Below are 14,757 nucleotides of genomic sequence, written 5' to 3'. Positions count from 1 at the left end.
CATTTACACACCCCAAGGTGTTGGGTGAAAAGAACCATCACAAACATTTGTTCCACAGCAAGCTACTGATTGCTTAAACCACAACAGGACAGACATTCCAGCCCAACAGTGGGGAAAGGACAGCACAAGAAACTTGGGTAGCACAGTGGCACAGAGTGAGAGTTGCTGCCTCACAGCACCAGAGACCCGGATCCGATCCTAGCCTGCACGTTCTGCCTGCGACCACATGGGTTTTTCCCGGATGCTCTGGTTTTCACCCACATTCCAAAGACCTGCAGTTTTGTAGTTTAAATACCTTCTGCAAATTGCCCCTAATGAGCAGAATAGAACTAGTGCATGGGTGATCACCTGTCAACACAGTCTCGATGGGCCGAAGGGCATGTTTCCACATTGCATCTCTAAACTAAACTAAAGTCCCAGAACACATTGATGCATTTGGATGTCAGAGAAATTCACTAGTCCAGAAAATGTTAGAATTCCAACATCTTCAACATAAGCTTACAACACTCAAGAAACATGCATTATAGCAGAACTACCTGTATATAGAAACCAACACTAGTCTAGCAATCCCCAATTCAACCTCCCTCTTCTCAAGCCCTCATCTCTGGCCATTAAACAGATAACAGACAACAATACAGCACAGGAATAGGCCCATTGGCCCACAATGTCCATGCTGAACAGAATGTCGTTAAACTAATCTCGGCCTGCACGTGATCCATAACCTTCCACTTCCTGCATATCCATGTGCAATCTAAATGCTTCTTACATGCCACTATCGTAACTGCCTCCCACACCACCCTGGCAGTGCCTTCCAAGCACCCACCAATCTCAGTGTAAGGAAAAAAAAAACTTGCCCAGCGCATGTCCTTTAAACTGCCCCCCTCTCATCTTAAAGCCATGCCCTCCAGTCCTTGACATTTCCATCCTGAGAAAAGAGACCACTACACTTTCTTCTGTTTTTTTGCTACCTGATCTCCAGATCCCAAACATTTAAATGAACATGTTATTTCATCACACCAGTACATGGTTAACCAGAGAGAAATGTACAGTAGAGACCCCAGGTAGACAGTACTATGAATGCTACTTTTCTTAATATCTATTAATGATTTGGAAGTATACAATTTCAAAATGCCAGAACTTAGGGCAGAGTGAACTAGAGACAGACAGATACATTGATGAAATTTAATGCTTTGGGAGGAAGAACATGAAATGCAAACTAGAGGGCGCCTTTAAAAAGGTCACAGGAGCAGAGATATCATCGCATGCATGTTTAAGAAAGAACTGCAGGTGGACAAAAATTGCTGGAGAAACTCAGCGAGTGAGGCAGCATCAATAGGCGAAGTTTTGGGTCGAGACCCTTCTTCAGACTGATGTCGGGGTGGGGAGGACGGGAAAAAGAAAGGAAGAGGCGGCGACAGTAGGCTTTGTGGGAGAGCTGGGAAGGCAGAGGGGAAGGAGGGAGAAAGCAAGGGCTATCTAAAATTATAGTTCATACCACTGGGGTGTAAACTGCCAAAGCGAAATATGAGGTGCTGTTCCTCCAATTTGCACTGGGCCTCACTCTGGCAATGGAGGAGTCCTGCACCCCCCACCCCCTCGACATCAGTCTGTAGAAGGGTCTCGACCCGAAACATCACCTATTCCTTCTCTCCATACATGCTGCCTCAGTCGCTGAGTTTCTCCAGCATTTTTTGTCTATCACCGCATGCATCTACATCGCACATTGAAAGTGGCCGGGCAGGTTGAGAAAATGGGCGTAATAAAGTATGCGGAATCCTGCACTTTATAAATCAAGCCAGAGTTCAAGAGCAAGGAAATCATGGCGACATTTTATAAAACACTGGTTTGGCACAACTAGAGTAGAGTGCCCATTTCTTGACACGACATATTTGGAAAGATTTAAAGTCTTTCAAGACTGCGCAGAAGAGATTTACTAAATAGATTACAAGGATGAGAGATTTTGGATTGTCTGGAGCTGGAATTGTTGACTGTACAGCAGGTAAGGTGGCTGACTCATATGTAGAAAATAGAACGGACAAGAACAGTGGGAGGTGCAGAAACATGAGAGGACCGACAGGCTTAATTGCATTTGTTTTAATACAAGTAACCTCACTGGCACGATTGATAGGCCGAGTGTGTGGATGAGCACACGGGATTATGATATTGATGCAATCATTGGAACATGATTGATGGATGGGCAAGAATAGCAACTCGATGTGCCAGGATGCAGAAGTTTCAGATGTGACAGAGAGGTTGAAAAAGAGGGGGTGGTGTGGAAGTACTGCTCTGATGGGCAATTAAGTCATTTGGGTAAAATAAATAAGAAAAGGTTGGTCACTTTGATGGGGTTATGCTATAGACCTCTCAAAAGTACACAGGAATTGGAAGAGACTCGTAGGTAGATCATAGCAGGGCTGTACAAGTTGGGGATTTTAAACTTTTCAAACATTGACGAGGATAACTTCAGTACCAGGGCCTTGGATGGGGATGCATTCAAGAGAGTTTTTCCTGAATCAATATGTAGAGTGTCCTATTAGGAAGGGGGCTTGACCTTATCGAGGACGGGCAAGTGGTGAAAGGAATTGTCGAGGGACACTTTGAGAACAGTGACCATAGAGGTTGGAGATTCGAGGTTGTAATGGAAAAAGATAAAGCAGGTCCTTGAGTTCAGTCCCGGTTCAGTGCAGTGGAGATCATTTCCTATGCTTGCCTTCATAGGCCAAGGCATTGAGCGCAATAGTTGGGACGTTATGTTGCAGCTGTACAAAACATTGCTTAAACCGCATTTGGAATATTGTGCACAATTCTGGTCAACACGCTACAGAAATGATGTGTAAGTAATAGAGAGAGTGCAGTAGATATATACTGGATGATACCTGGAATGAAGGGTTGGAATTATAAGGAGAGATTGGACATCCTAGGTTTATTCTCACTGAAATGCAAGAGCTAAGAGACAATCATATATAAAAGTTTAGATTAGGAGCAGCACAGTGGTGCATCAGTAGAGTTGCTGACTTAGTGCCAGAGACCCGGGTTCGATCCTAACCACTGCTACTGTGTGTATGGAGTTTGCACGTCCTCCGTGACTGTGTGGGTTTTCTCCAAGTGCTCTGGTTTCCTCCCACATTCCAAAGATGTGCAGGTTTGTAGGTCAATTGTTTTTTGTAAATTGTCCCTAGTGTGTAGAATAAAACTAGTGTATGAATAATTACTGATAGCATGGACTCAGTGGGCCGAAGGGCCAGTTTGCACTCTATGCCTAAACTAAACATGATGAGGGCCATAGAAAGGGTAAATATTCAGCCTTTTTCTTAGGGCAGGGAATTCTAGAACTGTGGGGAACAGGTTTAAGGGAGGAGAGATTGGAGGGGCAAGATTTTTCCAACACAGCAGGTGGTGAATATCTGGAACGAGCTGCCAGAGGAGGGGGTGGAGGTTTACAATGTTTAAACTATATTTAATTACAATGTTTAAAAGGCATTTGGACTGGTACTTGAAAAGGAAAGGTGTAAAGGCATATGGGCCAAATGTGATTCGCATTGATTAGGCATCATAGGCAGGGAAGGGGGCTGTTTCTGTGCTGTACATTTCCAGTGTAGGAAAGAACTGCAGATGCTGGTTTAAATCGAAAATAGACACAAAATGCTGGAGTAACTCAGCGGGACAGGCAGCATCTCTGGAGAGAACGAATGGGTGATGTTTTGTGTCTAACGAAGGGTCTCGACACGAAACCTCACCCAATCCCGCTGAGTTACTACAACATTTTGTGTCTACCTATACATTTCCAGGCTTGTTCAGTTAAGAGGGAGGATTGAAGAGATCTGATGGGATATTAAAGTACACGGACATAACAGAGTTAAAAAGTGTTTCCATTGGTAGAGTGAAAAAAGTGTTTACATTTGTGGAGCAGCCAATACCCAGGAGACAGAAGAAAGGAATTTGGCTAAAGAACCCAAGGGACACCAAGCCTTTTTAAAAACAAGCGCAGCAAGTGGTGAGAACAGGAATGCACTGCAGGAGTGGCAGAAATAAACAACTTAGCTTTCAGATGCTCATTCAACTCACTTTTGAAAGTAAGGAGTTTCCACGACAGTGCAGAGGGTGTGTGGTGGGACTAGCTGGAGTGTTGAGATAAACCAGTATAGGCCAAAGAGCCTCCTCCTGTACTGTAACCATGCTGTGATTCTGAACTGTGGGGTATGGTACCTGGACCTTGCAGTGAACTGTAAGGCACAGACCATAACTCCATACTCTGTCGCTTGCCTTTAACAAACTGTGGCTTCACTTTCTGCCTGCTCCCATTTGTCTGTTGGAGATCTGGACAGACATTGCTCTGTCAATGTCCAGTCGCTATCTGTAGGACAGATCAGTCATCCACCCACATTGCCTCACCCTCCAGGCAACAAACTTGCCTGTAGAAGTTATGAATGCAAAGTCTTGTTGTGAGACACAGGAGCTTGGCGCCCTTGTGACCTGCTTGTTTCTGCAGGCAGCCAGGGCACACAGTGGCCCATTGAATAGGCGATGATGCATTGCTGGTAATTACAAGCGACTTCTTCACATTCCTCAATCCCACACATCCTATCCCAAATATGCCGACCTTCAGTAATTGCCTGCCTCCTCCATCGTACAGCAGCCAAGAACCTCTGGCTAGGAGGAGGTTTACAGAAAACTAATGTCACTCACGCTCAAAGGTTTCAGCCACTAAAATGTCAAGCATCATTTCTGGCTGAAGACATTTTTTTATAAGCAGGCCTTTGTTCTGGAGCCTCTCCCTCTGTTCATGACACCATACACGGGAAGGCAGCGCTCAACAATAGTAGCTTATGTATTTCAAGCTGCAGCTCAGTTGGTTACCCTCTTGCTTCTGAATCAGAGAGCTGTGGGTTCAAGTTGCACTATGGATACTTGGATTGTCATGAACACAATTCTCAAGTGACACTGCACTGTTGCAAATAGTCTTTCACAAACGACATCATACTGAGAAGGATGCAAAAAAAAACCCTGCACCATTTTGTGGCGAGATGGGACGTCAGCCTGCAATGCAAATGAGCTTGCGTGGAGTTTGCACATTCTCCCCTGTGATAGCGCAAGTTTCCCCCAGGTGCTCTGGTTTCTTCTCACATTCCAAAAACATGCGGGTTGGTAGGATTACTGGCCCCTGTAAATTACCCATAGAGTGTAGGGGAGAATAAAACACGTGATTGAGAAAAATTAGCCTAAGTGGTCAACAATCAGCAAGGATTCAGTTTCAAAGGTAGTCACAAAAAGCTGGAGCAAGTCAGTGGGACAGGCAGCATCTCTGGAGAGAAGGAATGGGTGAAGTTTCGGGTCGAGACCCTTCTTCAGACTAGTTAAGGAAAATGGAAATGAGAGATGTAGGTTACAAAGCTGTATCTCCATGACACCCACCTTGTATTTTCTCAAGCATCACCCTTCAGTCTTAGAATTAAGTGGACGGAAGAAAAGCAATCCCAATAACATCTGATCTGTAACATTGATTACCAAAGAAGGCTCTGTTTCTGCACTGTATCTCCCCATGTTAAAGCTCACCTCATTGTTCAGGTAGTGAAACACTTTATAAAGCTGGAATTTTGATTTTCCAGAAACACTTTTCAACATATGGCCACAGCCTCTGATCCAAAAGAACTGGAGTGGCTTCATTCCATGCTACAACAGTGATGGAACCATAGGTCAGCATTAATTTGGAGGGCTGGCTTGTTACAAGAATATCGCATGGTAGATTCTCAGGACTCGATGGGGTCCTTGGAGGTGATGCACAGCACCAAGAAGCCTAGAGAGTGGGCAATCTGGGGAGGATGACCCTAGTTTCAAGCAGAATTGTAAGCCAATGCCAAGTTAGGGAGCAGAGGTGGGGCTCCAAGTATCAAGCAGCTCCGAGTAGCACAGCATAGTTACTGGGGTGGGAGCTAGATTACCCAAGAGGTTCAGAGACTACTCAGAGGCTCAGAAACAACACCCAAGCTTCCTGCTGACAGAGCAAAACACAAAGCGCTGGAATCTCTCAGCTGTTCATACATCTGTGGAATGGACAGGTGACGATCACATCAGGACCTTTCTTCAGTCACCTCCCTCCACAGATGCTGCCTGACCTACAGAGTTAATCCAACGCTTTGTGTTTTACTCAAGATTCCAGCATCTGCAGTTCCTTCTGTGCTCAATAACAGAATTACCTATAGTACACTAATAAATATTACTCCTCAAAGAATTCAGGGCAAAGTTAGTCCACAGTACCTGCTGATGTTCTGAGTTGTGCCTCAGGTGGTTTGGTAATGCTTGTTAGTTGGTACAGGGAGGCAGCAAAGTCAGTGAGTGGAAGAGGTCATTCCAATTACAATGGATATCATTCCGCAAAGAGGGCCTCGTTTCTGAGATAACATACATCATTCATGTTTGAGAGGGTTGCAGATTATTTATTAACCAACCTGAGATCCTGCCTGGGATTATCAACCCCCATCTCAGGTCAAGCCCAGCTCTCAAACTGTCTAATACAGACTCCAGTGACCTGCAAATGACCTCCCAACGACAGCTCAGCGCCATATCAAAGCAGAGTGTATACCTTGGTCCTTCTGTACCCACCTCAGCTATTGCAAATACACAATACACAATACACACAATACAATTTATTTGTCACTTGAACCTCATAGAGGCTCAAATGAAATGAAATCTCACCCCTCACATGTCTGGCCCTTCAGAATGGGCTCGCTTCACGGTTACATACACACCTGATTCAGTAATGCTTTATAACGGCAAATGTTTCTTTGCTTCCTGGGATTGAATGCAGACGAGCAGTGAGTTTTAATACAGGAGCTGCCACCCAGCAGCCTGATGTTTAGTTTAGGAGCATTTCAATTCAATTTAAATCTTGATAACTGAGGCACAGGACTGGCTTTACAAAGGGCACCAGTGCCATATGCACTGCCCTCACTTTGCATTAAGGGGGGTGGTTCTCCCTGCCAAGCCCACCCTGCCAAGCGGCCTCACCCATGCAGGCGTCCATCTAACCTTGTACGCCCCTCACCGCTGCCTCCAGGGCAGCCAAAGTAGTGAGTAACGCACTATCGATGCACACAGACTCCGATCAATTAAGAGTGGGCTCCGCAGCTGATGAAATAAAACAGCATTTGTTGAAGTGCCGTGCTACGTAACAGGATTCAGGGCATCAGTGTGCTGGGACAAAGCTAACAAACACACACATTTCTGTCAAGCATGGCACAAACAAACCCAACCCTTCAACAGGGTTCCCCATCACTAAACATCAGCCAAGGCCCCAGGCTCAGAACGCACCCTACTTAATTTTATTGTACAAGCCCAGCGAATGCCTCAGATAGTGCTTCTACATTAAAGGCATTGAGGCAAGCAAGTTATTAACTGTGCCTCTTAACAAAAGATGCATCAGTATATAGGACTTTCCTATCGAAAGCACCTTTAACACAAAAATACCCACAAGCTCTACACATCATGGAAATTACTTTGAAATAAACTTCCACACCAGGGCATCGGAGATGTCCTCATTCTTCAGGGAACGGGGGTTCCCCTCTTCTACTACAGATGAGGCTCTCACCAGGGTCTCTTCTATACCCCGTAACTTTGCTCTCACTCCCCATCCCCCCCACTCATAACAAGGACAGAGTCCCCCTTGTCCTCACCTTCCACCCTACCAACTGTCACATACAACAGGTAATCCTCCAACATTTTTGCCACCTCCAAAGGGATCCCACCACATCTTCCCATCTCCTCTCCTTTCGGCTTTCCGCAGAGACCACTTCCTCCGTAACTCCCTGGTCAATTTGTCCCTTCCCACCCTTCCCACCCCCTCCACTGGTACTTTCCCTTGCAAACGCAGGAAATGCTACACTTGTCGCTTTACCTCCCCCTTGACTCCATCCAAGGACCTAACCAGTCTTTCCAGGTGAGGCAGAGGTTCACCTGCACCTCCTCCAACCTGATCTATTGCATCCGCTGCTCTAGATGTCAGCTACTCCACATCGGTGGGACCAAGCATAGGCTTGGCAATCGCTTCGCCCAACACCAACCTGATCTCCCAGTGGCTCAGCACTTCAACTCCCCCTCCCATTCCAAATCTAACCTTTCTGTCCTGGGCCTCCTCCATGGCCAGAGTGAGTCCCACCGTAAATTGGAGAAGCAGCACCTCATATTTCGCTTGGGTAGTTTACACCCCAGCGATATGAACATTGACTTCTCCAATTTCAGGTAGTCCTTGCTTTCTCCCTCTTTCCCCTCCCCAGCTCTCCCACAGCCCACTGTCTCCGCTTCCTTTCTTCTTCCCGCCCCCACCATCCCACATCAGTCTGAAGAAGGATCTCGACCCGAAACGTCACCTATTCTTTCATCCATAGATGCTGCCTCACCTGCTGAGTTTCTCCAGCATTTTTATCTACCTTTGAAATAAACTGAACGTTGTTTTGCAGGGATACTAATGCACATATCTAACGCTAAAGGAGCGCATGTGGTCCTCATATAATTTTTAACGTGGTAGAAACACCCCTTAAGTTCAGAATGATCACTCACCCAGGAGGCAAAGATGCCAGACAATGGAACACTCCATAAGCGCCAAACAATATTTACACAAGATGCGGTACACCAACTCACAACTTTCGGGTTAAGCAGGGAAAGCTGGTACTATCTCAACACGGTTCAGTCATGCACTTGGAAATATCTGATAATCTAATGGAACTATATTCCATTGCACGTTATTAGCATGTCACAAGTCAAAGTAGACCTTTCTGTTAAATAGACATTTAACATTTGTGCTATCCTTCAGCACACCTACACTGCATTGTTCTACAACGCTTCAGATTACTACTAATGAGGAGTTGTCATTGTTTTAAGCAAGATCAGTAGAAGCCACCTAACACATTCCCAGAGTAACCATAATGTAATTTTACTTGCAAGATTTACACATAACAAACATCAGTCAGGACTCCAATGCTCCCTCCGTGCTGCCCTTTGAAGTACCCTTTACATCCAGTTGAGAATACAGATGCAAAGTTTTATCCAAATACAGCATCTCTGATAGTGCCACACCTCAGAGCAGACATAATTTGTTATATTCTCGACTCTGACCTGGGACTTGCACCACATCCTCACTACTTCCATGGAATGGATGGGCAGGGTTGTCAGAAGCTCCCAGACCCGTCATTGTTGAAAGCACAGCGACCAAAGCGACGGGTGACAAGAGCTGCTGCGTAGACCCTGCGATAAATATCAACCTCTGGGCAAGGACCAGAAGGCCTTGCAGTCCACCATTTCCTAGTGCATTTAAATGAAGCCAATGTGACAAGAAAGTAGCAAAGACTCATTTCTTCTAGCACCTAAAACACAGCAACATTTGGCCTGATAATAGCCTGGGCCTGCATTTAACACACCCCCCCCCCCCCCTTCCATCGAAGTTTCCTCATAACATGATACAATGAGGTATCCAGGCAGCTTTAGCAGGAAGCTATAAATTCATGTGCGACATAGGAGCGCCCCTCAGTCCTCATAAACAGTAATAGCAGTAAACTAACATACATCACAAACACAAAAAACTGAAAGATTTTTTCCTCTCTGTCACTCTCCTAACTCTAACGGTCAGTTTTGTTTCCAAGATAGCCACCCTAACGGTCAGGTATTAGAACTAGGCCTAATCCTGCATAATCGGCAGAAACCTCCTCTTTAATCAAAGAGCAACTTAAAAATCCATAACCAGCTGAGACCAGGCAACTCTGCAACGATTGGGGTAAAAGTCTTCAGTGTAGAGATGCAGCCGCACACTCGTTCAACAAACATAGCTGTGTGCCCACAGCCTCCAACAACACATCAAACGCACCCGTTTGCGCGGATGCCCTGGAGTGGGAGATGGGCTGGTGGAGGAGGACAAGGGATCAAGGCGGGAGGGAAAGAGATGATCCGGCAGCAAGGGGAAACGGGAAAAGTACACATTGGGAGGCGAGGTGGGGAGAGCGGGGGTCCTTGGCACAGATTGGGACTCACCAGAAAAAATCGGCGAGAGTGCTCGGGTCACCAGGATCCGCACAACTGCGATTCTCTGTAAAGCCGTCACCGCGCTGCGGACTCTCCGCAATGTATCTGCTGTTGGCGACGTTCAGCCAATGGGCAGCCGCGCGGCTGCTGCACCAGGGCCAAAGCCTGGAGCAGAGTCGACACGCAATAATCCTCTATCTGCTATAGGATCTTTGCTCAAAGGGGACGCATTCACAGTTACCCCAACTCTCGGCAACCACTTCAAAATGCCACCCCTGCTCAAAATGTGCACTGCCTAAGGACACGGACACACACACACCCCACCCCCCACCTTCTTGTAAACCTCCTCTGGACCCTCTCCAGAGCCAGCACACCCTTTCTCAGATATGGTGCCCAGAATTGTTCACAATATTCCAAAGGTTGCTTGCCACTTATCAAAAATGTCTGAACATTGCCCGAGCAACTTCATTTTTATTGCCAATGGCAACTAGTATCAGGATCTGAGATAGCAGAATGATTCACCAGTGTGGTGCCCTGATATCATTCCTCTGTGACTCCTGTAAATATGAGGTATGTTTGAGTCAGAGGTGATACATCAGCTCTCACTGGCCATCTTTTCTACCTCAACCTGTTTGCTGTAAATACCTGGATTAGGTCACCTTCACTAATAACAAGTCATTGATTTGAAATATAAACTTTTCCTCCAAAATAAATGTTGTCTGACCTGATAATTATTTCCAGAGCTTTCTGTCTTAATTCAAATTTCCAGAATTTGTAGAATTTTGAGTTTCTAATTTGTGCATGCTCTGGCTCAGGCTGACTCTTAATTGAAATGACACAGTTCTGCCAAAACTGGCCTAACCTGTGTGCACACCCAACAAAACATCAACTCACTAACACACAACCCAAACCCATTCCCACAGATGCATGTGCATACAGGTTTGTAAATACATGAACACAATTAAAAGATAAAGCAAACTTCCAGCCCAAGCTCCAAAGCAGATGGCCCATCTGGACAAATTGCAAAGTCACAATTCCTGCCTTCAATAATTCATCTCACTGCACGATTATCAGTAAGCGACTGACGGCATGGGACACATCAAAGGTTCCTGGTCCCAACGACATCCCAGTCGTAACACTGCACACGTGTGCCCCAAAACCATCTGCACTTCTGACCAAGCTGTTTTAGTGCATTTGCCAATGGCATCTGTCCAGTATTGTGATAAATTGCCTAGGTCTGCCCTGTTCCCTTACATCAAACACAATATGGCTAATTTTGCCCATTTGGTGTACTTCCAATTATCAATAATGTGGAAGAGGTTACTCATTGAAGTGCTATTAGACAACACTTACTCCCCAATAACTTGCTCAGCGGGGCTGTGTTTGGGTTTTTAGCCGCTTGATATCACATCCTTTGACCAAATGAGAAATCCAGGAGCTGAATTCCAGATGTGAGATGAATTAATTTGACAATAAGGAGCCCAGATCAAAATCAATGAAACCAAGAGGAATACTAGTCATTGACAGGAGTCATATGTCACACAGAGGAAGATAGCTGTGGTAGTTGGAAGTCCATCAACCCAGGACATCACTGCAAGAGGTCATCAGGGGTATTTCCTAGGCCTAATCATCTTCCGCTGCTTCTACTGTGACTTTCCATTTGCAACTCCTGGATAAATGCAACCTGGCTGTGATTTCCAGAATGCATTTGACAAGGTGACACATCTGGAAATATTTTAAGTAGCAAGACTGAGATCTCCCATATACAAAACTATGCTGACTATCCTAAATTAGCCAGTCTATCCAAATGCAAATATATATTATCCCTACGAATCCCCTCCATTAACTTGCCTATCAGAGATATTAGCCTCACTGGTCTATAGTTCCCAAGCTTTTCCTTGCAGCCCTTCTTAATAAGGCACAACATTAGCCACCCTGCAATCTACCGGCACCTCATCCATGTCTTATGATGGTTTATATATCTCAGACTAAGAGCCCACAATTTTTTCTCTAGCTTCCCACGGTATCCTCAAAAATATCTGATCTGGTCTGGGAGATTTATCTACCATCCTACACTTTTGGACGTTCAGCACCTCCTCGATCGTAATACGGAGTGGGTGGCATGGTTGCACTGCAGTAGAGTTGCTGCCTTACAGCGCCAAAAACCTGGGTTTGTTCCTGACTACGGGTGCTGTCTTTACGAAGTTTGTACGTTCTTCCTGTGATCTGTGTGGGTTTTCTCCAAAATCTTTGATTTCCTCCCACACTCCAAAGACATACAGGTTTGTAGGCTAATTGGCTTGGTGTTAATGGGGATCGCTGATTGGCATGGACTCAGTGGTCCGAAGGGCTTGTTTCTGTGCTATATCTCCAAACTAAACATAAGACAGTTCCATTAAATGTCCAAAGTTCCCCAATCTTTATGTCTTTCTCCACAGTAAAAACAGAGGAGAAATACTCATTAAGGACCTTGCCCATCTCCTGCAGGTCCACACAGGGATGACCACTTTGATTTCTGAGGGGCTCTACTTGCTCTTTCCATTGTTGTACATAAAATCTCTTTAGATTTTCCTTATTATTGTTTACCAGTACTATCTCCCATCTCCTTGTTGCCATCTTTATTTCTTCCTTATGCTCAGTTCTTGAAACTCATTCAGTGATACACTTGATATCAGCGGCCTACACCTGCCCAATACCACCTTCCTTTTCCTGACCAGACCAGAGCCTTAGTTTCTCGTCATCCAAGCAAGGGTGGTGAATCTGTGTAATTCATTGCCACAAAAGGCTGTGGAGGCCGTCAATGGATATTTTTAAGGCAGAGATAGATTCTTGATTAGTAAGAGTGTCAGGGGTTATGGGGAGAAAGCAGGAAAATGGTGTTAGGAGGGAGAGATAGATCAGCCTTGATTGAATGGTGGAATAGACTTGATGGGCCGAATGGCCCAATTCTGCTCCTATCACATATGAACAGACACAAAATGCTGGAGTAACTCAGCGGGACAGGCAGCATCTCTGGAGAGAAGGAATGGGTGTCGTTTCGGTCGAGACCTTTCTTCACAACATTTGAACCGATGACCTTCCTTACTCCCACCTGTTTTGCCTTTCACTCCAATGCGAACATGCATGCCCTCACTCTTGTCACCACATTTGGGGTGGTAGAGTTGCAGCTTTACAGGTTTTAGGTTAATTGGTAAAGTTGTAAAAATTGTCTCTAGTGTGTGTAGGATAGTGTATGTGTATGAAGATCGCTGGTCATAGAGTCATAGAGTGTGGAAACAGGCCCTTCGTCTCAACTTGCCCACACCGGTCCACCTGCCAGCATTTGGTCCATATCCCCCCAAACCTGTCCTATCCATATACCTGTCTAATTGTTTCTTCAATGTTGGGATAGTCCCTACCTCAACTACCTCCTCTGGCAGCTTGTTCCATACACCAACCACTTTTGTGTGAAAAAGTTACCCCTCAGATTCCTATTAAATCTTTTCCCCTTTACCTTAAACCTATGTTCGAGGACATAGGTTTAAGGTGAAGGGGAAAAGATTTACTAGGAATCTGGCCCTCGATTCACCTACACTGGGCAAGAGACTCTGAGCATCTACCCGATCTATTCCTCTCATGATTTTATACACCTCAATAAGATCACCGTTCATCCTCCTGCGCTGCAAGGAATAGTCCCAGCCTACTCGACCTCTCCCTATAGCTCAGAATCTCTAGCCCTGGCAACATCCTTGTAAATCTTCTCTGCTTCCTTTCCAGCTTGACAACATCGACGTGGGGGAGTCGACTCGGCGGGCCGAAGGGCCTGTTTCCGCAGTGTATCTCTAAACTAAACTAAACTCTTTTGAAAGCATCTCACTTTCCGGATGTTGCTTTGCCCGCAAACAACCTAGTCCAATCAATGTCAGCGAGTTCCTGTCAGTGTCTCCATACTTTGACCTTCTGGGAGTTTGCAACATATTCTGTTTTTGCCTTGTCCATTAATCACTGCCATCGTCCAAATGTGTCTCAGCACTGAAACAGTTAATGGTCAATGGTCTCACCTTATCACCTCAGGGAGACAGCTGGGGCCTCTCAAGGTCTTATTGTTTTCCCTCCCCCCACTCATTGCAGAACTGATGGCTTGTTCTGGGCTGCTGCTGGCAACCGCCTTTGTGTCAGGGAGCCTGAAGAACAATCTGGGTCACGTGCCTTGTGCACAGAGCCAGGCCCTGTGGGACTTCAGCCACTGGAACTGATCACATTCAGCAGTTGCTTTCTAAATATGGCCGAGAGCTGCCCTTCCCCCACCCCTAGCACATGCATGAGGTGCACCAGAGGATAGACAAGACAATGCACCAGTGACTGCCATGTACTCACTCTCCCTTTCAAGAACATGGTTCTAATTCACAGAATCAGACACTCAAACTCAAAGGTTCATCCTACGTTATGCAAGGCCACTTTCAAATCACTCGGGATAGACTTGCAGTATTTCATTGTTCTTGATTTTAGTACTGTGGTTTAAAAAAAAAATGCATGCTTGATTCTCAGCAGCAGCAGCGGCAGCAACTTGGGTCGTTGCTATGGAGACTGAGTATGTGCAAGGGTTGTATAAAATGGAGGAGCAGTAATTTTGTCAATGTTTCGACAAACACTCATGTATTTACTAGCTTTTATATTTCATCAGTTTACCACAATCTGACAGGTCCAGAGCAAGATAGGATTAGAGTAGACAGCAAATATCCAGTTTATACAACATCTCTCAGAATGAGC

At 45.5% G+C, this 14,757-nt stretch overlaps 1 protein-coding gene across 15 annotated transcripts in view; it reads right to left on the bottom strand.

Moving 5' to 3' along the window:
* pcbp4 (poly(rC) binding protein 4) overlaps positions 1 to 10,138 on the bottom strand; it is a 72,846-nt gene extending 62,708 nt beyond the window's left edge. For 6 of the 15 annotated variants that reach the window (XM_033036828.1, XM_033036827.1, XM_033036829.1 and 3 more), the window contains exon 1: positions 10,018 to 10,138. Coding sequence is in view for 5 of the 15 variants with exons in the window: in XM_033036818.1 (XP_032892709.1) it covers positions 9,854 to 9,966 (113 nt within the window). In the remaining 10 variants the exon portion in view is untranslated. Of the gene's footprint in view, positions 1 to 6,255; positions 6,390 to 9,853; positions 9,978 to 10,017 lie in introns of those variants that run through there. The other 9 variants (XM_033036818.1, XM_033036833.1, XM_033036820.1 and 6 more) reach the window with 4 other exon arrangements.
* Positions 10,139 to 14,757: the final 4,619 nt, after the last annotated feature.

This window comes from Amblyraja radiata, chromosome 18 (genome assembly GCF_010909765.2).
Source record: "Amblyraja radiata isolate CabotCenter1 chromosome 18, sAmbRad1.1.pri, whole genome shotgun sequence".
NCBI lineage: Eukaryota > Metazoa > Chordata > Chondrichthyes > Rajiformes > Rajidae > Amblyraja > Amblyraja radiata.
The sequence above is the reverse complement of the archived record's forward strand: the minus strand, read 5'-3'. Positions and strand labels throughout refer to the sequence as shown.